The 19,791-nt window shown below is 49.2% G+C and overlaps 1 protein-coding gene across 1 annotated transcript in view; it reads left to right on the top strand.

Annotated features, from left to right (window-relative positions):
* USP14 (ubiquitin specific peptidase 14) overlaps positions 1 to 19,791 on the top strand; it is a 65,719-nt gene that overhangs the window by 15,615 nt on the left and 30,313 nt on the right. Inside the window, exons 5-8 of the mRNA XM_073550865.1 lie at positions 14,056 to 14,159; positions 16,109 to 16,167; positions 16,376 to 16,506; positions 17,536 to 17,616. Coding sequence (XP_073406966.1) covers positions 14,056 to 14,159; positions 16,109 to 16,167; positions 16,376 to 16,506; positions 17,536 to 17,616 — 375 coding nt within the window. The remainder of the gene's footprint in view (positions 1 to 14,055; positions 14,160 to 16,108; positions 16,168 to 16,375; positions 16,507 to 17,535; positions 17,617 to 19,791) is intronic.

The raw sequence follows: 19,791 nt of genomic DNA on the forward strand, positions 1-19,791 counted from the left end.
TGTCCCTCAGTACGCTCAAGGGCCAGGTTTCCGCTCTCTCTATCCTCTTCCAAAGAGAGCTAGCTTCTCTACCACAGGTCAAGACCTTTCTACAAGGGGTTTCCCACGTGGCTCCTCCTCATCATTCGCCAATAGACCCGTGGGATCTCAACCTCGTCCTTAGCGCGCTCCAGAAGGCGCCGTTCGAGCCTCTCCAGGACATTCCTTTGTCCCTTCTCTCTTGGAAGGTCACCTTTTTGATCGCCATTTCATCCATCAGAAGAGTTTCTGAATTGGCGGCATTGTCATGTCGTTCCCCTTACCTCATTCTCCATCAGGACAAAGCCGTTCTCAGGCCCGTTCCTCCTTTTCTTCCAAAGGTGGTTTCCGCTTTCCATATCAATGAGGATATCGTCCTTCCTTCCTTTTGTCCGGCTCCATCTCATCCTCTTGAGAAGTCTCTCCACAAACTGGACGTAGTTAGAGCCCTGCGTGTCTATCTTGCCAGGACCTCTTCCTTTCGTCTGTCCGATTCCTTGCTGGTCATCTCTGAAGGTCGCCAGAAGGGCCTTCCGGCTTCCAAATCCACGATCGCTCGCTGGATTCGTTCTACCATTCTGGAAGCGTATCGTCTTCAGGAAAAGCGGCCCCCTCCGGGAGTAAGAGCTCATTCCACCCGGGCTGTGGCAGCTTCGTGGGCTGCTCGTCACCAGGCCTCGGCCATGCAAATTTGCAAGGCTGCAACCTGGTCATCTTTGCACACCTTCACGAGGTTCTACAGGGATCATACCCAGGCTTCGTCTGATGCTGTGGTTGGTAGGAAGGTTCTGCAGGCGGCGGTGGCTCACCGGCCGACCTGAGCCTTTCGGTTACTTTCGTCCCTTTTTGCTGTTCCCACCCTTGGGACTGCTTTGGGACGTCCCATGGTATTCTGTGTCCCCCAATAAGGCGATAAAGAAAGATGGATTTTTGGTTCTTACCGTAAAATCTCTTTCTTGGAGCCTTCATTGGGGGACACAGCACCCTCCCTGTTTAAGTTGTACCGTGTTGGGTCTTATAGTCCCTTGTTGGGTTGGTACATATGGTTCGAGTTTTTCTCGTTGCTTCTCCTACTGCTTTTTCACCAACTGAGGTGCTTGGTGCCTGTCGGTGGGTGTATACTGCCGGGGAGGAGCTAATTTTCTTGTTTTTGCATAGTGTCAGCCTCCTAGCAGCAGCAGCATACACCCATAGTATTCTGTGTCCCCCAATGAAGGCTCCAAGAAAGAGATTTTACGGTAAGAACCAAAAATCCATCTTTTCCTGCCCATTTCTGGGGCTTTGTGTGAAATTATGTCCCATTTGCCTTTTTCTGTGGTGTTGTTGTTTGTTTTTTTTTTTTTTTTTTGTTTTTTTTTTTTGTGTTCTTCCAATACACACAGGAAATAAACGTTTCTAACAAAACCATAGTTACTAATTTTCTGGGAGAGATACCTCATTTTCTGGAACATATATATAGATAATATTTTTTTCCTTACATTCATTTTAATGGACAAATTTGATCGAAAAATCTGATCAACAGCTAACCGCTCTGACTTGATCCTTTTTTCTCCTTCCCCTCTTTGGTGGACACAGGACCATAGGTGTTATTCTGCTGCCACCATGAGGCTGACACTAAGTAAACACAAAAAGATTAGCTCCTCCTCTGCAGTATACACCCACACACTGGCTCCAGCCAAACCAGTTCAAACTTAGTGTCAGTAGGAGGCACGTGTGATGTGAAAAACAGAGCACATCTATAGATTTTTTTTATTTTTCTCTTTATTCTTAGTTTTTCAAGGATTACAAGTGGCGACGGATACATTAAGGGCGCCGCTCTCCCCAAACCTACAACAGGCGGGAACGTGGACTGTTGCCTCCACGTACCCCCTCCTGCATCGTTTGTCATTGGTAGGCTTGAGGTTTTTTTGGGGGGTGTCGACGGGTCCCTTCAAGGCACCGCTTTCCCCACTCTGGCAACAGATGGGAACATGGAGTGTCGCCTCCATGTACCCCCCTCTGCATCCAGGCTTATCCCGCTTTTTTGTGTGCTGGACCCACAGCCCTGACCTATCCTCGAGGAGTTAGGAACTTATGGCGCCGTGCAGCTCCCACTGCATCGCCCCTGTTATACAGCGGCGATGGAAGAAAGGCTGACGGTCCCTCTCCCTGCAGGTGGAGGGTCCCTGCACCGTCCAAACTAGAACAGCTGACCTGGGAGCGGAAAACTCCTCAAGCATCTGCCCGGGCCCTTCGCTTCATACCTCATGCAGCGGCTTCCGCCGGGACGCACACCACTGGTAAGATGGGCTGGGTGTGCGTCCGGGTCAGTATCCCCAGCGGAGGTCTCCCGCATGCGGTGCTTTTTCTCATGGTCCCCCCAGCTGCGTTCCAGCAGTTGCCGGAAATTTAGTCCCCGGCTTGGGCCTATTGCCCGCAGTAATCCAGAGGTTCCGCCCATTTTGTGATGCTGTGGCTCCACCCATTATTTGGCACTTCTCACACACCGCGAGACTTCTCCCTGCATGTCACATGCCGGCAGCCATCTTTAGCTATCGGCCGGCTCTCTACATGTGCAGGCAGCCCGTTCATCTTCAGAGGGGCACAGCGCATCCGGAGGACCGTGTCACTGGGCCACAGGACCTGGGTAAGACTCAGCTGCAGCAGATACTCATTGGCCCTCCTTTACAGTAGTCACTGGAGACTTACAGCCACGGTCCTCCCTATTGGAGCATATCAGCAGGAGCAGGGGCAGACTGGGGTACATTATGTCACTCTCTAAGACATCCAAGAGGCCTAACAAGACAGTGTTTTTCACATCATGCACCACCTGTCAGACTTCACTGCCATGGGGACAGAGTACGCCACGCTGCAAAGCCTGTGATCCTGAATGCGTTCAAGACCCCTCCGCAGCTACCGAATGCAGTGTACCTAGTCCCCCTGGGTGGACTTTGTCACTGTTGCAGTCCATGGCATCACTAGCCCAAGCGATAGTCTCTCCAAGATCCCTCTACTGGTCGGGGCTTGGACTTTAAAGGTTGACGAGGAGTCTAATTCAGTCCCAGAGCAAGCGGTGTCCTTCAAGAGGACTAAACGTCCTCATAGGGTTTTCTCCAACCATCCCCAGTTCCAGGACATAGTTCGACGGCATAGCGAGCAACCGGACAAACGCTTCACTGGTCATAAGCCTATTGAGGCTAGATATACTTTTTCTGTGGATCTGCGGAAGGAATGGGCTGAATCACCTCCAGTTGACCCATCGGTCTCCCACCTGGCCACCAAAACCCTCCTGTCCTTACCCCACAGATCCTTGATTAAAGATCCCAAGGACCGTCAGAGAACCTTGCCTGTTCGGTTTTCGAAGCCTCGGGCTCAGCACTCTCTCCTTCCTTTGGCTGCGGCGTGTGTAGCTAAAGCTATGGTCTTTTGGGCAGATACCCTGACCGGAACTTTTCAGGAGTGCCCTTCCCCCGGAGGCACCAGACCTAGCTAATCAGATCTCATTGCCTGGGGAATATTTGTTGCACACTTCTTTGGACTCAGCTAACTGCTGCCTCAAACGCCATCACCATCAGGGGGGACTGTGGCTCGGCGAATGGTGAGCAGACTGCGTCCAAGAACTCCCTAACGTCTCTGCCCTACCAGAGCAGTCGTTTATGTGGAGAGAAGCTGGATCAGCTTATCTCGGACGCTACAGAACGAAAAAGTAAATTCCTCCATCAGCAGATTAGGCGACCTTCTCGTCGTCAGCAACAGATGCGTTTCCGGCCCTTTCGCGCCAATTCGACCACTTCTTCCGCATCAGGATGCTCACCTCAGGGGGACAGGGGTCCCCAGGTCTCATATAAGACCAACCAGTCATCGAAGAGCTGTCCCAAGCAATCTGGGTCTAAGGGATCAAGATCCCATAGATTCTCGGCCCAATGACTCACGGCATTATCGGGTCGACACCAGCGAAGTAGGCAGTCGCCTACTCCTGTTTCATCATATCTGGCTCTCTGTCGTCCACAATGAATGGGTCAGAGACCTGGTGTTTTCGGGATACAAGAGTTATTCCCCTCTCGCCCTCCCTAAGCAGGAGAGCAGGCCCGGCTTTTCTACCAAGCCATCGATTCGCTACCCCAAAATGGGGTCATTTTTCCGGTCCCATAAAGAGTTTCGATGGGTTCTACTCTAACTTATTTGTAGTCTCTTCTTTTCACCTTAATGAGGACATTGTCCTGCCCTTGTTTTGCCCGACTCCAATTCACTGTTTTGAGAGGGAGGTCTCTTCATACTCTGGACCTGGTGAGGGCCCTCAGAAGATACACCTCACGGACGACTTATTTGTTCTTCCTGAGGGTCACAGGAAGGGACTCGCCGCTTCAAAGTCCACAGTAGCTAGGTGGATACACTCAACAGGCTTAGTGTCAGAGGAAAACCTGTTGTGAACTCATTTTCTGGTCTGCCTCTGGCTTCTGGTGAAGGAGCTGGTTGTGCTAACAGAGGAGTTGAGTTCTCTTTCCGGGCTTCCTCTGGTGGTGGCAGGGGGTAATGAAGCTGATCCAATTAACAGAGAACTGCCACCTGATAATGAGGAAGAGGATTGGACATCTGGAGTCTCAGACTGGATTTAAGACAGCCGACTCCCTATTCCCATGCTGGTGATTTTTTTCCTGTCTCCTGAGGTCTTAGTTTCCAGCTCAGTTCCTGCCTTCTCAAGCTAAGTTGTCTTTGCTAATGTTCATATTTGGTTTGGTCTATTCAGTTTTTTGTGTGGCCAGCCAGCTCCGGCTGGGGCTGTGCTGAATTTCCACTCTTATGTCACTGTATTTGCCAGTTTGCTTTTTGCTCTGTTCTCAGAATATGCCAGAGTGCTGATATAGTGGGAGAAGTCTAGTGACTTCAGGGTTTTTTTACTATCAGAAGTGTTGGACATTTTTGCAGGGTTTTTTGGCGTGATTGCAGACAGTACTTTCCTTTCCCGTCCTTTCTAGTTAGTGTGGGCCCCACCATTTGCTCAGCCTATTTTCCTACCTGTGTTCGTGTTTTCATCTTGTTTCACCGTCAATACATGTGTGGGGGCTGTCTATTCCTTTGGGGTCTGCTCTGGGGCAGTTTTAGATTTCCCCTTTTCTTGCTTTAGGCTTATTTAGTCCTCCGGCTATGACGAGGCATCTAGAATCATCGTAGGTATGCTCCACGGCTGCTGTTAGTTGTGTGGTTAGGATCAGGGGTCTGCAATCCGTGTAGTTACCAACCTCTCTGGTTTTCTGTGACTTAGCTTGGTCTTGTTTTCCTCCTCGGTGACCCATCATAACACAAACCTATCCCACTCGGTCGGTGAGTGTCTCTTGGGCCATTCAACACCATGTGTTGGTGGAACAGGGTTGCAAGGCTGTGACTTGGTACAGTCTGCACACTTTCTCGAAGCACTACAACATTCACACTCAGACTTCCGCAGATGCAGGCCTGGGTAGACGGATCTGGCAGGTGGCAGTATCGCATCTGTAGACAGTTGGTACGTGGGTTTTGGTCTGTTGTGTCGGTTCCCCACCCAGGGACTGCTTTAGGACGTCCTATGTACCTTGTGGCCTGATGGGTTGAGTGTGTTCTTTGGTTTGACGTTTTTTATACTCACAGTATGTTCTTGCTTTTCCTACTGCTTTGTCACGGAACTGATTTGGCTGGGGCCAGTGTGTGGGTGTATACTGCAGAGGAGGAGCTAATCTTTTTGTATCCACTGAGTGTCGGCCTCCTAGTCTAGTGGCAGCAGCATAACACCCAAAGGTCCTGTGTCCCCCAATGAATGTCTCGGAGAAAAGGATTTTACGGGGAGTATGGGTCGTCCTCCGTCCCAGGGCTGTGGGGTACTCGGTACTGGGCCGGCGTCAGGGGTAAAGTATCACGGCAGCTGTGACCCGGTCCGTGGCCCTGGGCGCCCAATATCAATGGTGGTTTGTAATATAGTTTATGGAATAGTTCGTGACGCCACCTGTGGTGTTTGGCAAGCAAGCTGTTAAGCCAACGCTGCGTGCAGGTCCTCTGGGGCTGATGGTGTGTTGCAGCATAGATGGTATAGCTCCCCACAGATGAAGCTGTAACCCCAGGGCAGTGTGTAAGGTGCAGGTAGTGTAAAGGATGATACCCAGATGTAGCGGTGCTGACGGTGTTGGCGCACAATGACTGGAAGACACCAGGGCTTGTAGTTCCAAAGCTTTACTCACTGTTCGTGGTACACACTGGTGCCTGCCTCCGTGCCGTGTCCTCCGGGGCAGAGACTCAATCAGCCTCCCGGGCAAGTCGGGCTTCTCCTCTCCAACACTCCGCCAACATGTACCTGTTCTGAACGACTCCGCTATTGCGCCTATTAGTGTGAAGAGCTCCAGTACCGTGGTTACTCTTAAGTTCCTCCTGTCAGATGTTCCTAACAACTCTACTTGTATGACAGACAGCTGTAGCCTGATCAGGGACCTTCTGATTCCCGGCTCTCTATCCGTGTTGCTGTTGTGTCCCAAGTCTTGGATGGGAGTAATGCATTTACAACCAACTACTCCACCGGTGTCTGCTGCAGAATCATAAGTGTCCATACAACCTCGGGGACCGGGCCCCGGCCTTGCGCTGAGAACCTATAGGCAGGGTTCCTCTTCCAACCCACAGCTCCTCTCTGTTCTCCTACTCCTTCGTTCTGTGCTATTCCTTCTCTCTCTTATGGAAGCTTAGGTTTCAGTTCTACGTCTTTCTCCTTCTGTTCCTTTCCCGTGCCAGCTGGCTCAGATCACTGAGGCAGCTGTAGCACTCTCTCTTCTATCTCTCTTCTGGGGAGCTCGTTCCACCAAGACCAGTCCTCAGCCTCTCCTGACTGACTGCCTTCCTCCGCCTTGAGCTCCCCTCAGGCTGACCTCCTGTCAGCCTGCTCTCAGACTGAACTCCAGACTGAACTGAACTCCAATTCTAAACCTTCCCACTCTTTTATACCTAACTCCACCCACCTCCCAGCACATCTCGTGTTACGAAGCACAGACCCACGAAAGGTGCTCTGCTATCCTCTTAAGCCTGGAGTCGCAATCTGGTCCATTGCTGAACTATTCTGTGTGTGGGTGCAGGTGTTGGAGTGTGGAAAGGAGTTCCCAACTTACCTAGTTGGTGGGGCACTACACCTTAGGAGAAGGTGCAGTACCTCTGTGGCGACTGAGCCTCAGGGGTGCCACAAGTACACAAAAATCCCTTTTTTTTTTTTTCTGTCCACAATAGAAAAAGATGTGCACAGCCTCATACATTATAATGGTTAAACAAGAAAAAATAACTAAAACATTTCTGTGAATGGGGCCTTAGGGGAGATTCTTTATACTTTCTATAATGACCCTCAGGTGTATAGACTGTGGCACTGTTCAGAGCAACCATTACAGATAAAAAAAAAAAAAAATGGGTTCATTAGATTTGCTGGGCTCTATTCGTTCTCAATCTGATCAGCATAGCTGTATGGCTTATTTTATAATTTACCGTAAATATAGACTAGCCTTAAACAGATAAATTTATTTGGTCGTCCATGACAGCACCACCTGAGAGGGGATCCGCCCTCCAGGAACAGGAAATCCTACAGATACATGAGGGCGGCACCTCTCCCACGCATCAGTTGGTTTCCTGTTCCTGGAGGACAGGATTCCCTACAGATCACGCCATCATGGATGAGGAATCCCCAGGCCGGCTGTCCGACTCGGGTAGCAGGGGGGTCTCCTACCTCGGGCAGTGCGGAGTCCCCTGGAAGCGCCACGGTGGCCCGTGCAGGGTTCCACGTCAGTGTGCGGGGCAGGTGGGAGCGGGGTCCGGCGGATACCCGTCTCCTGGGCCGGCGCTGGCAGGTAAGTATGGCCTCTCCTTCCCTGATCCCAGTCCTCGTTCTGGCCGGTGTGGTCCCTCTCAGCCTGGATCATGGTCGGGGGCGTGCGGCTGCGCCTCGGTGGCGTCCGGGGGGCGCTGTGTGTCGGGCGCTGCCATAGCGCTGGTGGCCTGCGCGTCCTCGCGCGCCTGTACCGGGGAGGATGCGGCGCGGGGCCGTCAGCGCTGATGGTCTGCGCGTCCTCGCCAAGTGTCCGGACCGGAAGTGACGTGGCGGAGGGCGGGACCGTTGGCCTGCCGTACCGGAAGTGACGCAGCGGGGCCGGTGACGCTGGCGGCCTACGCGTCCTCGCGCGCGCCCGGACCGGAAGTGACACGGTGGGGGGCAGGGCCAGCAGCGCTGGACCGGAAGTTGCCGGTTTTCTCCCTCCCCGTGCGTCGCCGGTAGAGCGGTAGGCGCGGTGGGGGGGCGCGGCACGCAGAGGGAGGGACGTCGGGGAAAATGGGGGATTGAGGGCAAAAATCAGCCCCTGGCCACGTCACCTGTGAACCTGGATTACCGGGGGGGAAAAAGGGCACAGAGGCACTGACGCGCGGCTTCAGCACAGATGCAGGATGGGCGAGCAAGAAGCTCCCATGCCCCAGCAGACGGTAAAAAAAAAAAAAAAAAGGGGGGGGGCGTAGTCCCAAGAAATTACAGGCACACTTCCTTACTCTGTCCCCCCTCCTGTAGGTGGCAGAAGAAACCCCTGACTTCGCTACAAGTCTAAGGGAAATAATCAGGACTGAGGTTAAAGCCCTAAAATCCGTACCCCAGCGGGAGTCGTCTAGGAAGAGAAAGAGGGCGAATTTTTCAGGGTCAGGCTCTTCAGCTGACCCTAGAGGGAATGAAGAGTCCTCAGAGCCCTTCACCTCTGCGTCTGCATCCTCTTCAGAGACGCCAGTCGTTTCTGCCTAGGTCTGGAACAAGTGGACAAACTAGTCAAGGCAGTCAGAGCTACCATGGGGGTAACAGACACCAGACCTGAACGGTCTACACAGGACCTAATGTTCGGGGGTTTAGACCCCAGGAAACGTAAGTCGTTCCCGTTAAACGACAAGGTCCAAAATTTGATTAACGGAATGGAGGAAACAAGAAAGAAAAGGCTCCCTACCACCAGCCTTTAAACGGCGATATCCCTTTGAGGACCTTGTGGTGAATAAATGGGATAAAGCCCCGAAATTGGATGCAGCAGTGGCTATGGCGTCCAAAAAATCCGCTATCCCCTTTGATGACATGGTCTCGTTAAAGGATCAGCTGGATAAAAAGGCGGACTCTTACTTGAAAGGCACATGGGAGATGTCTGCTGGCACCCTGAGACCGGCGGCCGCAGCTACCTGCACGGCCAGATCTATGATGGTCTGGCTGGACCAGCTAGAAACGCAGTTAGATTCCCTCGAGGCTCTGTCCTCTATCTTGAAAACCCTACCTACCATCCAGGATGCGGCAGCCTTTTTAGCCGACGCTTCAGCAGATATCAAATGCAGCCCGACGGGCTATATGGCTAAAATGCTGGCCCGGGGATATCCAGGCCAGATCCCAGCTGTGCTCCATTCCGTGTGAGGGGGAATATCTATTCGGACCAGTCCTAGATGAACTCCTGGAGAAGGCTGGCGACGATAAAAAGAAATTCCCTTCCCTGCCCACCCCTTCCTATAGACGTCCCTTTGCTAGGTAGAGATTTTTTTCAGAGGAGATCATCCAGGGACCGGGGCAGATTGGAAGATAAGAGGCAAGGTACCGGATTTATGTTTGGAGGGGGACGCCAAGAAGCATCCCGTGAGACCAAGAAACCCCCCCCCAGTGACTAGAGGCCCCGGTGGGAGGTAGACTATCGGCCTTCTTCCAAGCCTGGTCGCGGATCTCGAACAGTAACTGGATCCTGGGGTTGGTAGGCTCAGGCCTAAAGCTCGAATTTGCCTGTGTCCCCCAGAACAGTTTTAGGGTCACCCCGCTCAGGTCTTTCTTGGCGTAACAGACTGCCCTAGAAACCGAAGTTGTTGACCTATGTCAGAAGGGAGTATTGATAAAGGTGCCAGAGGCGGAGAAGGGCGAAGGCTTCTACTACCCCCCCCCCCCCCTATTTTTGGTCTGTAAACCAGATAATTCCTACAGTACCATAATTAATCTGAAAGCACTCAACAGATACCTGGTCATTCGGCCTTTCAAAATGGAAACGATCAGTTCCACAATAAAGTTGCTGTACGAAAATTGCTTTATGGTGGTGGATTTAAGACACTTATTGCCATATACCCATCTGTGCGTCTCATCAGCGTTTCCTTAGAGTGGCAGTTCATTTGGAGGGGTCGTTACAGCATTTTCAATGTCACCCTTTCCTTTGGTATAGCAGTCGCCCCCCGGGTGTTCACGAAGGTTATAGCGGAAGTTATGGCCTATCTACGGGAGGCAGACATCCTAGTTATCCCCTACCTGGATGACTTCCTTGTAGGCAAAACAGCAGTCCATTGTCTGGATCAATTGGAAAAAGCAAAATCGGCTTTGGAACGATTAGGGTGGCTATTAAACATTAAGAAGTCCTGTCTACAGCCCATGAAAGTTCAGCAGTTCTTGGGCCTAATCCTAGATTCGCAGAATCGGGAATGTCGTCTTCGACCCGAAAAATTAGTTCGCCTACGTCAGCAGGTCTTGAACGCCTTCAACAGCCCTTCCATGTCTCTCAGGAAGGCAATATCCCTCCTGGGTGTTCTCTCATCCTGCATCCCCGCGGTCCGGTGGGCCCAGTTCCACACAAGTTGGCTACAGGGCGAGGTTTTACACCATCAAAAGATCCTGGCTGATCTAGAAGGCCAGTTGACTCTATCCCAAAATACTTTGAGATCACTTGAATGGTGGCTAGACGAGAACAATCTAGCCAGAGGGGTACCCTGTGAAAATAACATAACCCGAGTAGTCACCTCAGACGCAAGCCCTACGGGAATATCAGTTGGGAATATCCTCCAACCTGAAAGAGCTAACAGCCGTAGAGCAGGCAATTAAAAACCTTCTTGTGTATCTACAGGGTCGCCATGTTCAAATATTCTCCGACAATCAGGTCACCGTGGCTTTCATCAACCACCAAGGTGGCACTCGGTCCAGGCCCCTGATGGAGGTAGCAGAACGGCTGTTCCAGTGGGCAGAGCAACATCTCCTATCTTTAACAGCTCTTCACATAAAAGGAAGGGAAAACACCTCAGCAGACTTCTTAAGCCGCAACCTTCTAAAGCAAGGGGAATGGTCCTTAAAAGCGGCCATCTTCAACCAGATAGTACAAAAATGGGGGCAGCCAGAGGTGGACCTCTTCGCCACCTGAGAGAACAGGAAGGTGCCTCAGTTCTGCTCTCTGAATCCCAGGGAGAACCCTCTGGCAGTAGATGCTCTTCTAATCAAATGGGACCAGCCTAGCATACGCCTTTCCTCCCCTGGCTTTACTACCCCTGGTGATGAGGAAAGTCAGGAAGGACAAAGCGAGGATTATAGTGATCGCCCCGTTTTGGCCCAGGAGGGCATGGTTCTCATGCCTCAGGACCATGTTGGTATCTGACCCTTGGGTCCTACCAAACATCCCAGACCTCCTGTCCCAGGGCCCAGTTTGCCATCCTCAGGTAGCTGGCCTGCATCTGACGGCGTGGATTTTGAGCAGGCACTTCTAAAAGAGAGAGGTTTTTCCCCGGCCCTAATTAACACCCTGCTTAAAAGCAGAAAGCTGGTTACAACCAAAATCTACATGAGGATCTGGAAGAAATTCCTTCAGAGCTCAGGGGTAGTAGCTGGACAGTCCACTCCCATAGCACAGATCTTAGAGTTCTTGCAAAAGGTCTGGACATGGGACTCTCCACCAGCACCCTTAAGGTACAGGTGTTGGCTCTAGGGGCACTGTTCAACTGCAACATCGCCAGTAACCATTGAATCAATAGGTTTATTAAAGCAACAGGCAGGTCCAGACCGATAGTGAGAAATATATTTATGCCATGGGATCTAAACCTAGTCCTTACGGCCATGACAGAAGCCCCGTTTGAGCCTATTTCATCAGCTTCCACGAGAAACCTGTCCCTTAAAGTGGCTCTTCTGATACGTTGACATCAGCCCGTAGAGTGAGTGACATCCAGGCGCTATCTAGACTTCCTCCTTACATACAATTCAGGGATGACAGGGTAATTCTTACACCCGATCCAGCACACCTGCCTAAAATAGCCTCCAGTTTCCATAGAACTCAGGAGATAGTTCTTCCATCCTTCCTCCCTAATCCCACAAACAATAAGGAAAGGAAATTACACACTAGACGTTAGGAGATGTCTCCTAGAGTACCTGACAGTTACCGACCCCTGGAAAAAAAGATAATGCCTTAATTTCCTACCAGGGCACTAGAAAGGGCCTTAGGGCTTCAAAAAGTTCGCTAGTGAGATGGATTAGGGAGGCCATTTCTTTAGCATACACCTCAAAAGGCAAACCGGCCCCTGGTAAGCTGAGGGCGCATTCCACCAGGGCCATGGCAACCTCTTGGGCAGAGAGATCAGAGGTCTAGATCGACCAGATATGTAAGGCAGCTACTTGGTCCTCTCCGAGCACCTCCTACAACCATTATAGACTAGACCTGGGTGCTTCCTCAGACCTCTCCTTTGGTTTCAGGGTTCTGCAGGCTGTAGTCCTTCCCTAAAGTAATTATTACTCTCTGTAATTCTCTCAGGTGGTGCTGTCATGGATGACCGAATGAAGTCGTAGTTACTCACCGGTTAACGGTATTTTTCAGAGTCCATGACAGCACCCGTATATTCCCTCCCTTTAGTTTAATTTGGGTGTGCACTTCTTCCTCTTATATGTACACGGGTAATTAAGTCGTGTAGAGTATTGTATATAAATTATGCTATTAACCATTGTGGTCCTCTTGTGCTCTGTAAACCAACTGATGCGTGGGAGAGGTGCCGCCCTTATGTATCTGTAGGATTTCCTGTTCCTGGAGGGCGGATCCCCTGTCTCAGGTGGTGCTGTCATGGACTCCGAAAAATACCGTTAACCGGTGAGTAACTACGACTTTCTACATGGGCTGTGTGATGGTTACGTGTGAATGGACATGCTCACCAGAGAAAAAAAATGTTGTGTTTGGTGATAATGTGATGGTCACGTGTGACGGGACACACCGCCTCCAGCAGGGCGAATTTCTCTGACACACGTGACCCTGGATACACCGCCTCCAGTAGGGCGAATTTCAGAATTACACGTGTATCTGGATACACCGCCTCCAGCAGGGCGAATTTAAATAATAAAGGTAACACCAGGGAAACCGATACAATGGAGGACCCTGCGATAGGAAACAGGGACATGGAGACCTCCTGCACTCCCCTGAGTCAGTGTCTCTACACTCCTAACAGTCCCTATACAGGATCCGCACCTGTCGCCGAGCAGGATACCTAAAAACCCCTTGCTCGCCCTGCACCTAGCCCTTTCTAGTGAAATGGACGGTGCAGAAACTAATCCCACCACTGCACTGAAATACACAAAAGGAAAGGTACAAACAGGGATAACACCACTTAGCTTTGCTCTGTTGCTCCCAGCAACCGAGACCAGCACCAGGATGCAGCTTTCCTCCTGAATAGCTGCAACGTCACCAAGCGTTGTCAGAGCTGCAAGGGTCCTTCCACACCAGGACTCCGACTGTGCTGCAAGGAACTCTCTCTAGCTCCTTCCTCCACCAAGGATGGTTGGAAATGACCAATATCACCAACAGTGATTGCAGCCACCTGACACACTTTTATAGGTAAGAGCCATAGCAATCACACCTGCTTCGTAATCACGTGCTCTAAAGTAACCAGAGTGCAATGACCCTAACGGCCACCGGGGGCAAAACTAGAACTGAAACCACCACAGTGCAATGACCCTAATGGCCACCGGGGGCAAAACTAACGTTAAGCACACAGCTTAAGGAAAAAAAAAGGTTACTAGGGCTTTTATCTGTCATAATCCAACCTGGATCATGACAGTCTGATTTTTAACAATAAAATAAAATGTGTACACTTGTGCACACGTGCTTACACTTGTGCGTGCACACACTCGCTCACATACGCGCACACACACACACTTACACACACGCTTACACTTGAACGCACGCTTACACGCATGCGCACACACACACACTTGCACACGCATGCAGTTGCATGCACGCACGCAATCTCTTACTTTAACTTTGTGTCTTCTGTGTCTTACAGATGGAGTTGCCTTGTGGGTTAACTAACCTTGGAAACACGTGTTACATGAATGCCACAGTTCAGTGTATTCGCTCGGTGCCAGAACTAAAGGAGTCTCTTAAGCGGTATGATTGTGGTATACTTGAGGTTTTTTCTCTGCCGTCCTCCAGGCCTGTGGTTATAAATAGCTTCTTGTGTCAAATTAATCTTTTGGGGTTTCTGGCTATTTGAGCTGCAGATTAAAACCAAAAGCACATGTTATCAAATTTTAAATTTTGCAACTTTTTAGAAATGCTGTAATGCAGAAAATGTTTAATACAGGGTTTCTTCTTGGGTACTAATAAGCTCTTAGAGACTCAGGCTTGTTTCACACTTCAGTTTTTTGTGTCAGTTAAAATCCGCCAAAAAGGCGGAAAGCGGATCCATTCCTAACTGATGTGAACGGATGCCACCGGATCCGTTTTTTTGACGGATCCGCCGAATGAAGATTTTTAAAGGAACCGCTGCCCGGTAAGAGGAGAGAGAATTTTTTTTCTGTCCGCCAGAAATGATTTCAGGGTTAAATTTCCGCCTGACATCATTCCTCCGGGCATGCGCACTATAAAAATGCAGATCCTTCAGCAAAAAAAAGTTACATGGTCCGTCCAGGCATCTCGGCGGACGCAAAAAAAATAGACGGATCCGCAAAAAAATTGATCCAACGGATGGCCATCCGTCAATATCTGCCGCTAATGCAAATCAATGGGGGAAAAAACGGATCAGGGCAGCACGGTGGCTCAGTGGTTAGCGCTGCAGCCTTGCAGCACTGGGGTCCTGGGTTCGAATCCCACCAAGGACAACATCTGCAAGGAGTTTGTATGTTCTCCCCGTGTTTGCGTGGGTTTCCTCCGGGTACTCCGGTTTCCTCCCACACTTTAAAGACATACTGATAGGGAATTTAGATTGTGAGCCTCATCGGGGACAGTGATGATAATGTGTGCAAACTGTGAAGCGCTGCGGAATATGTTAGCGCTATATAAAAATAAAGATTATTTATTTATTATCCTCCAAAAAAAATAGCGGATCCGGTTTTTTTTGCAAAAACGGCGGATTTTGACTGATGGTCAAGAACGGAAGTGTGAAACAGGCCTTACTTGTTTCATTAAGTAACATTTTCTGTCTGATGCTCTGCACCAGAAATGTACACCAGCTAGGGACTGACATTTCATGAGTAAGTTGCACCATTTTTTTTTCTTGTGTTCTGTATTTAAGAAATTTTTAACAAACAGGAAAAACATAACAAAGAATACATAGCATCTTTTCCATGTCATGTAGAACAAGTTACTGTTTGCGTGGCCAAATGTATTCAGAAAATAAACAATGTTCACTAACTAAAGGAGAGAAGAGAGGTAGAGGGGGTGGGGGTTAACACTTGGGGAAAGTTGGAGGGTGGGGTTAAGGGTTTCAGAATGTACTGCTTAAAATGATGATACGGAATAAGAGGTTTGAGAGTGCAGTCTTCCAACGAAGGTATAGACACTAGGAAATGAAAGATTGTAAAGGGTTATGAATTTTCTTCTGGTGGTTTTTCTGAATTATTTAGCCTCTGGTTCCAGGAGTCAATAATTTTTGAATTGTTGTAATTAGATATTCTAAGTTTTTCATATATGTCTATTTGATTCGTTTCTTTTAACCATTCTTTACATGAACGGGTTTCAACTTCTTTCCAATGTCGTGCAATGATCATTTTAGCGGCATTGATCAAAAGTTGCACCACTTTTTAGATGTGTTTTTGCAGAGCTGCCGAGTGTGACACCAGATTCCTGACGTAAGCACATTAATGAATCTGGTCCTTAACTATACTGTATGACACTTAATGGTGGGTGATACACATGGGTATCTAGAAAAAGGATCCTTGGGTCGGTCTTCTTAAACTCGTGCAGTGTGGCCCGTGCGCGGGGTCCTAACGTACAATTATATAAAACAAAGTAATGTTAATATTATACGGGTTATTTATATCGTGGCTTGTATGCGAGTGTATTACCCCACAGGGTGTTTGTCGAAGGTCTGTAATGCTTGTGTTCTTATATTTCAGCTATACAGGTGCCTTGAGAGCTTCTGGAGAAATGGCCTCCGCTCAGTATATTACTGCAGGTTTGTGTCTTGTTTCTCCTTAGATTATACATATATACACAGAGAAGTGTAACTTGGATTGCACAAAGTTAGGAATCGATTAAACTTTTTGATGAGAGCAGTTGCATTAAACTAGAACTTGTAGCTGTGTAAATCCTCCGTGCCATAGTTTATTCTTTAATGACTCCGTACATCAAATGTCTGACACATCCATCTTTCCTGTTTTTAGCCCTTCGTGATTTATATGAGTCCATGGATAAGACCTCTTCCAATATTCCGCCAATTATCCTTCTCCAGTTCTTGCATATGGCCTTTCCACGATTTGCAGAAAAAGGTGAACAAGGACAGTATATACAACAGGTAACTTTAACAAAGATGCCCTTTGTAATGCTAAGGCTGGGGTACATGGCGAGTTTGGCCGCGACTTTTGTCTTGCTACCAAAGTTCAATAGGTGTCGCTGCTACATCCTGTGACCGTGTCAAGCAAGTCAAAACCAGTCCAAACACGTTGGATTTTTTTGTGCCTTGCTTGTTACAGTCATAGGTCATAGTACCCTTGGGGTTGCAATGTGACTAAATTCACTTGTATTGCACTGCTATGCAGCCTTGCAAATTTTAATCAAGCAACAAGTTTTGCAGCCAAAGTCTTCGTCATTACTCCAGCCTTAATGTAGCTTCCTGGTCCCCAAAAATATAGCATTCTAATGAGCCATTTTCTAGTTATGTTCCCTCTTTCATATGGTCTTCTGTATGCTTAGATGGGTTGCTTTATGAAGGCAGTCCATCTGCACACCTCTGTGCCGCGGAGTTCAGGGCGGCTCTGAAAAGGTTACCATGCACAGTTATACTTCATTTTAACCTGCCAGTTTTGGTAGGAGTGGACGGTCTAATGTACATTGGACTGCCCGACTCTTCCTTGGTAACATTGAGGGGAAAGAAGGATCTGGCATTTTTTTATTTCAATATCTAATTTTGTTCTTCTGCAATATTAGCCACTGCACAAGTGGTGTTTGGTACTGAGACTGCATTCATGCTTGCTCTAACCTGACATGCATGTATATAACCAAGCTCAGGGAATTGCTGATGGCCAATTGAGCAGTTTGCTGACACTTCTTGAATGTGTATGAGCAGTTTCCGCATGGCTCCTGGCAGACCCGAGCAATAATTCATTACTCCCGATGAATGTAGTGGCCACTGTATGGGGAATGTGTAGTGTCTGATATCTCTGGAAATGTCAGCTGTTTTCTGATCGCCAAGTATTCTGGACCGCAGAAGATCATGGTGGTTCAAAGGAGAAAGGTGCTGCATGTGATGAGGCAAACCCTTTTCATATATTACCCATCTGGTCTCTTGGTTGTAGAACCTGCATATTATGTTTTTATTTTTCAGGATGCTAATGAATGCTGGGTAGAAGTTATGCGGGTTCTTCAGCAGAAGTTAGAACCTATAGAAGGAGACACAGAAATGGAGGTAAATGCTCAGTAGGTGGCTTTCATTACTGCCCTCACTATCGGTCCTTCATTTTGTTCCTAATTTAATAGCTTTGCACTCCTATCCAAAAATGTATATTTTGAAGCTAAGGTGTTCTCGTCCCTAGATGTATATAGCTCGCTATGGGTTTTTTGTTTTTTTTTTTGTTTTTTTTTGTAGGCTGTTATGTATTAACAACCTGCCCTGGTCTTTCTTGCTAGACATGGTGCTGTGTATAAATGTCTACAAGTCCAAGAAAAATATTCAGAATTGAGTCCTCAGTGGTTGATACCTTTTCATGGCTAACTGAAAAGATGGTAAGAAATTGCAAGCTTTCGAGACTACTCGGGTCTCTTCATCAGGCAACGACTAATACAACATCTGAAGAATCACATATCTATACACAAGACTGCACAGAAATAACGCAATATATTAGACAAGTGACGTGAAGCAGAACTATCATTATGGGGGAGTGATAGACAGTTGTGGCCATAAATATTGGACCAGTTCATAGATAAGGAGCGTGAAAGTTTTATTGTCCTCTGACTGGGGTCTCGTTCTGTGTTGTGAAGCCCCCACAAGGTCTTAGGATCAAATTCCTTGATTGATTTAAAAAGACATAACTCCATGCGACATATTCATTCCTGCATTGAGTGTGTCAAAGGTTGTCATGAGTTTGTACTCAGACTCTTCTGTCTTTCTGAGATGTGAACTTACCTTTCAATATCAGTAATTTCTCCTACGCCTCATTGGGGGACACAGACAGTGGGTGTTATGCTGCTGCCACTAGGAGGACACTAAGCATTTAGAAAGGAAAAAGTTAACTCCTCCCCTGCAGTATACACCCCGCAGCTGGATGAGATATCTCCAGTTCTTGCTTAGTGTCTGTAGGAGGTAATTGGGTCTGGTTTCAGACCCCACCGTTTTTGTTTTAATTTTACATTTTTCTGTAAATTTTTAATTTTTAATTAACGGAGTGAAGGGGGCAACGGTTCTTTTCTACGGCCCGCTCTCCCCCGAACCAACAACAGGCAAGCACCTGGAATAACCCATCACTTACCTTTCCTGCAATGTTTTTGGGGCTGATTCCTCTACCTTTGGCTATGATGGAAGTTCCCATCCGGAGCAGGACAGAGCAGCCGGATACCGACATACGCCTTGAATCAGCCCCATAGCTCTCCATCCCCCTATCATAGGGAGGATCGATTGAGCGTGGCCCCTTTAAGAACTCCTCCAGCTCTGCTTCATCCTGGAGGATGAGAGCCTGCATAGAGGACCGAACAGCGCTGAACACTGGAGTGGAGGTATGGGGTCTGGTCCTGTCCCCTGGGGGTAGCGCTGATGTAGTCAGCGGCGGTGCACCTTCTCAGCGCCCATCGCTGCCCTCACCGTCGCTCCCACCCCCCCGGCGCTACCGCAGGTAGCTCGAAAATTTAATCCCCGGCTTCCTGGCCTGCTAGGCCACAATTTAAATGGCGCCGCCCACTAGCGCCGCCCCGGCCCGCCCACCTCGGGTAGGCTAAAAATCCAGGCCCCGGCTTTTCAGGCCTACTAGGCCGCAATTTGAATAGCGCCGCCCGCGCTATTGGCGCCACCCCCTCGCTTTGGCACCTCTCAGCCTGCACGAGACGCACGCTCCTAATCTCGGGGGCCATATCCTTCTTCCTCAGCAAGCTGTGAGGCGAGCAGCCGGATAACGGGTGTCACCGCAAGGCCACCGCCATTCCTCCCGGGGGACACAAGATAAGACCGGGTAAGCTGCATCTATCCCAGATCAAAGCTTAACCCCTTCCCGGCACGTTCCCTGCAGCAGACTCTGCCGTTAACCCTTTCAGGAGCGCTATGTCTCAATCTAAGGAAGCGAAGCGGGTTGCTAAAAAGCACACTGCGTTTTTTACTGTGTGTACCTCTTGCAAGGCTGGCTTACCTAGTGCACAGACTAATCCGTTCTGCACTGACTGCGATCCGGCCTGCGCCCAATCGCACCCTGCTGCCGCTGCTGACGGGTCTCCTGCGTTTAGTACCCCTGAGTGGGCTGCGTCCCTGTCAAGATCGGTAGAGTCTCTGACCCAGGCTATATTCTCTCTTTGGGAGGGCTCTTTAAACCAGAAGGCGTCCTTACCCCCGGAGGAAAACTGATGTTGAAAGGGAACCGTCCGCCAGCAGGGGCCGTTC

The sequence above is a fragment of the Dendrobates tinctorius genome, unplaced genomic scaffold (assembly GCF_039654945.1).
Source record: "Dendrobates tinctorius isolate UK_male_01 unplaced genomic scaffold, ASM3965494v1 ptg000171l, whole genome shotgun sequence".
In the NCBI taxonomy this organism is placed as follows: Eukaryota; Metazoa; Chordata; class Amphibia; order Anura; family Dendrobatidae; genus Dendrobates; species Dendrobates tinctorius.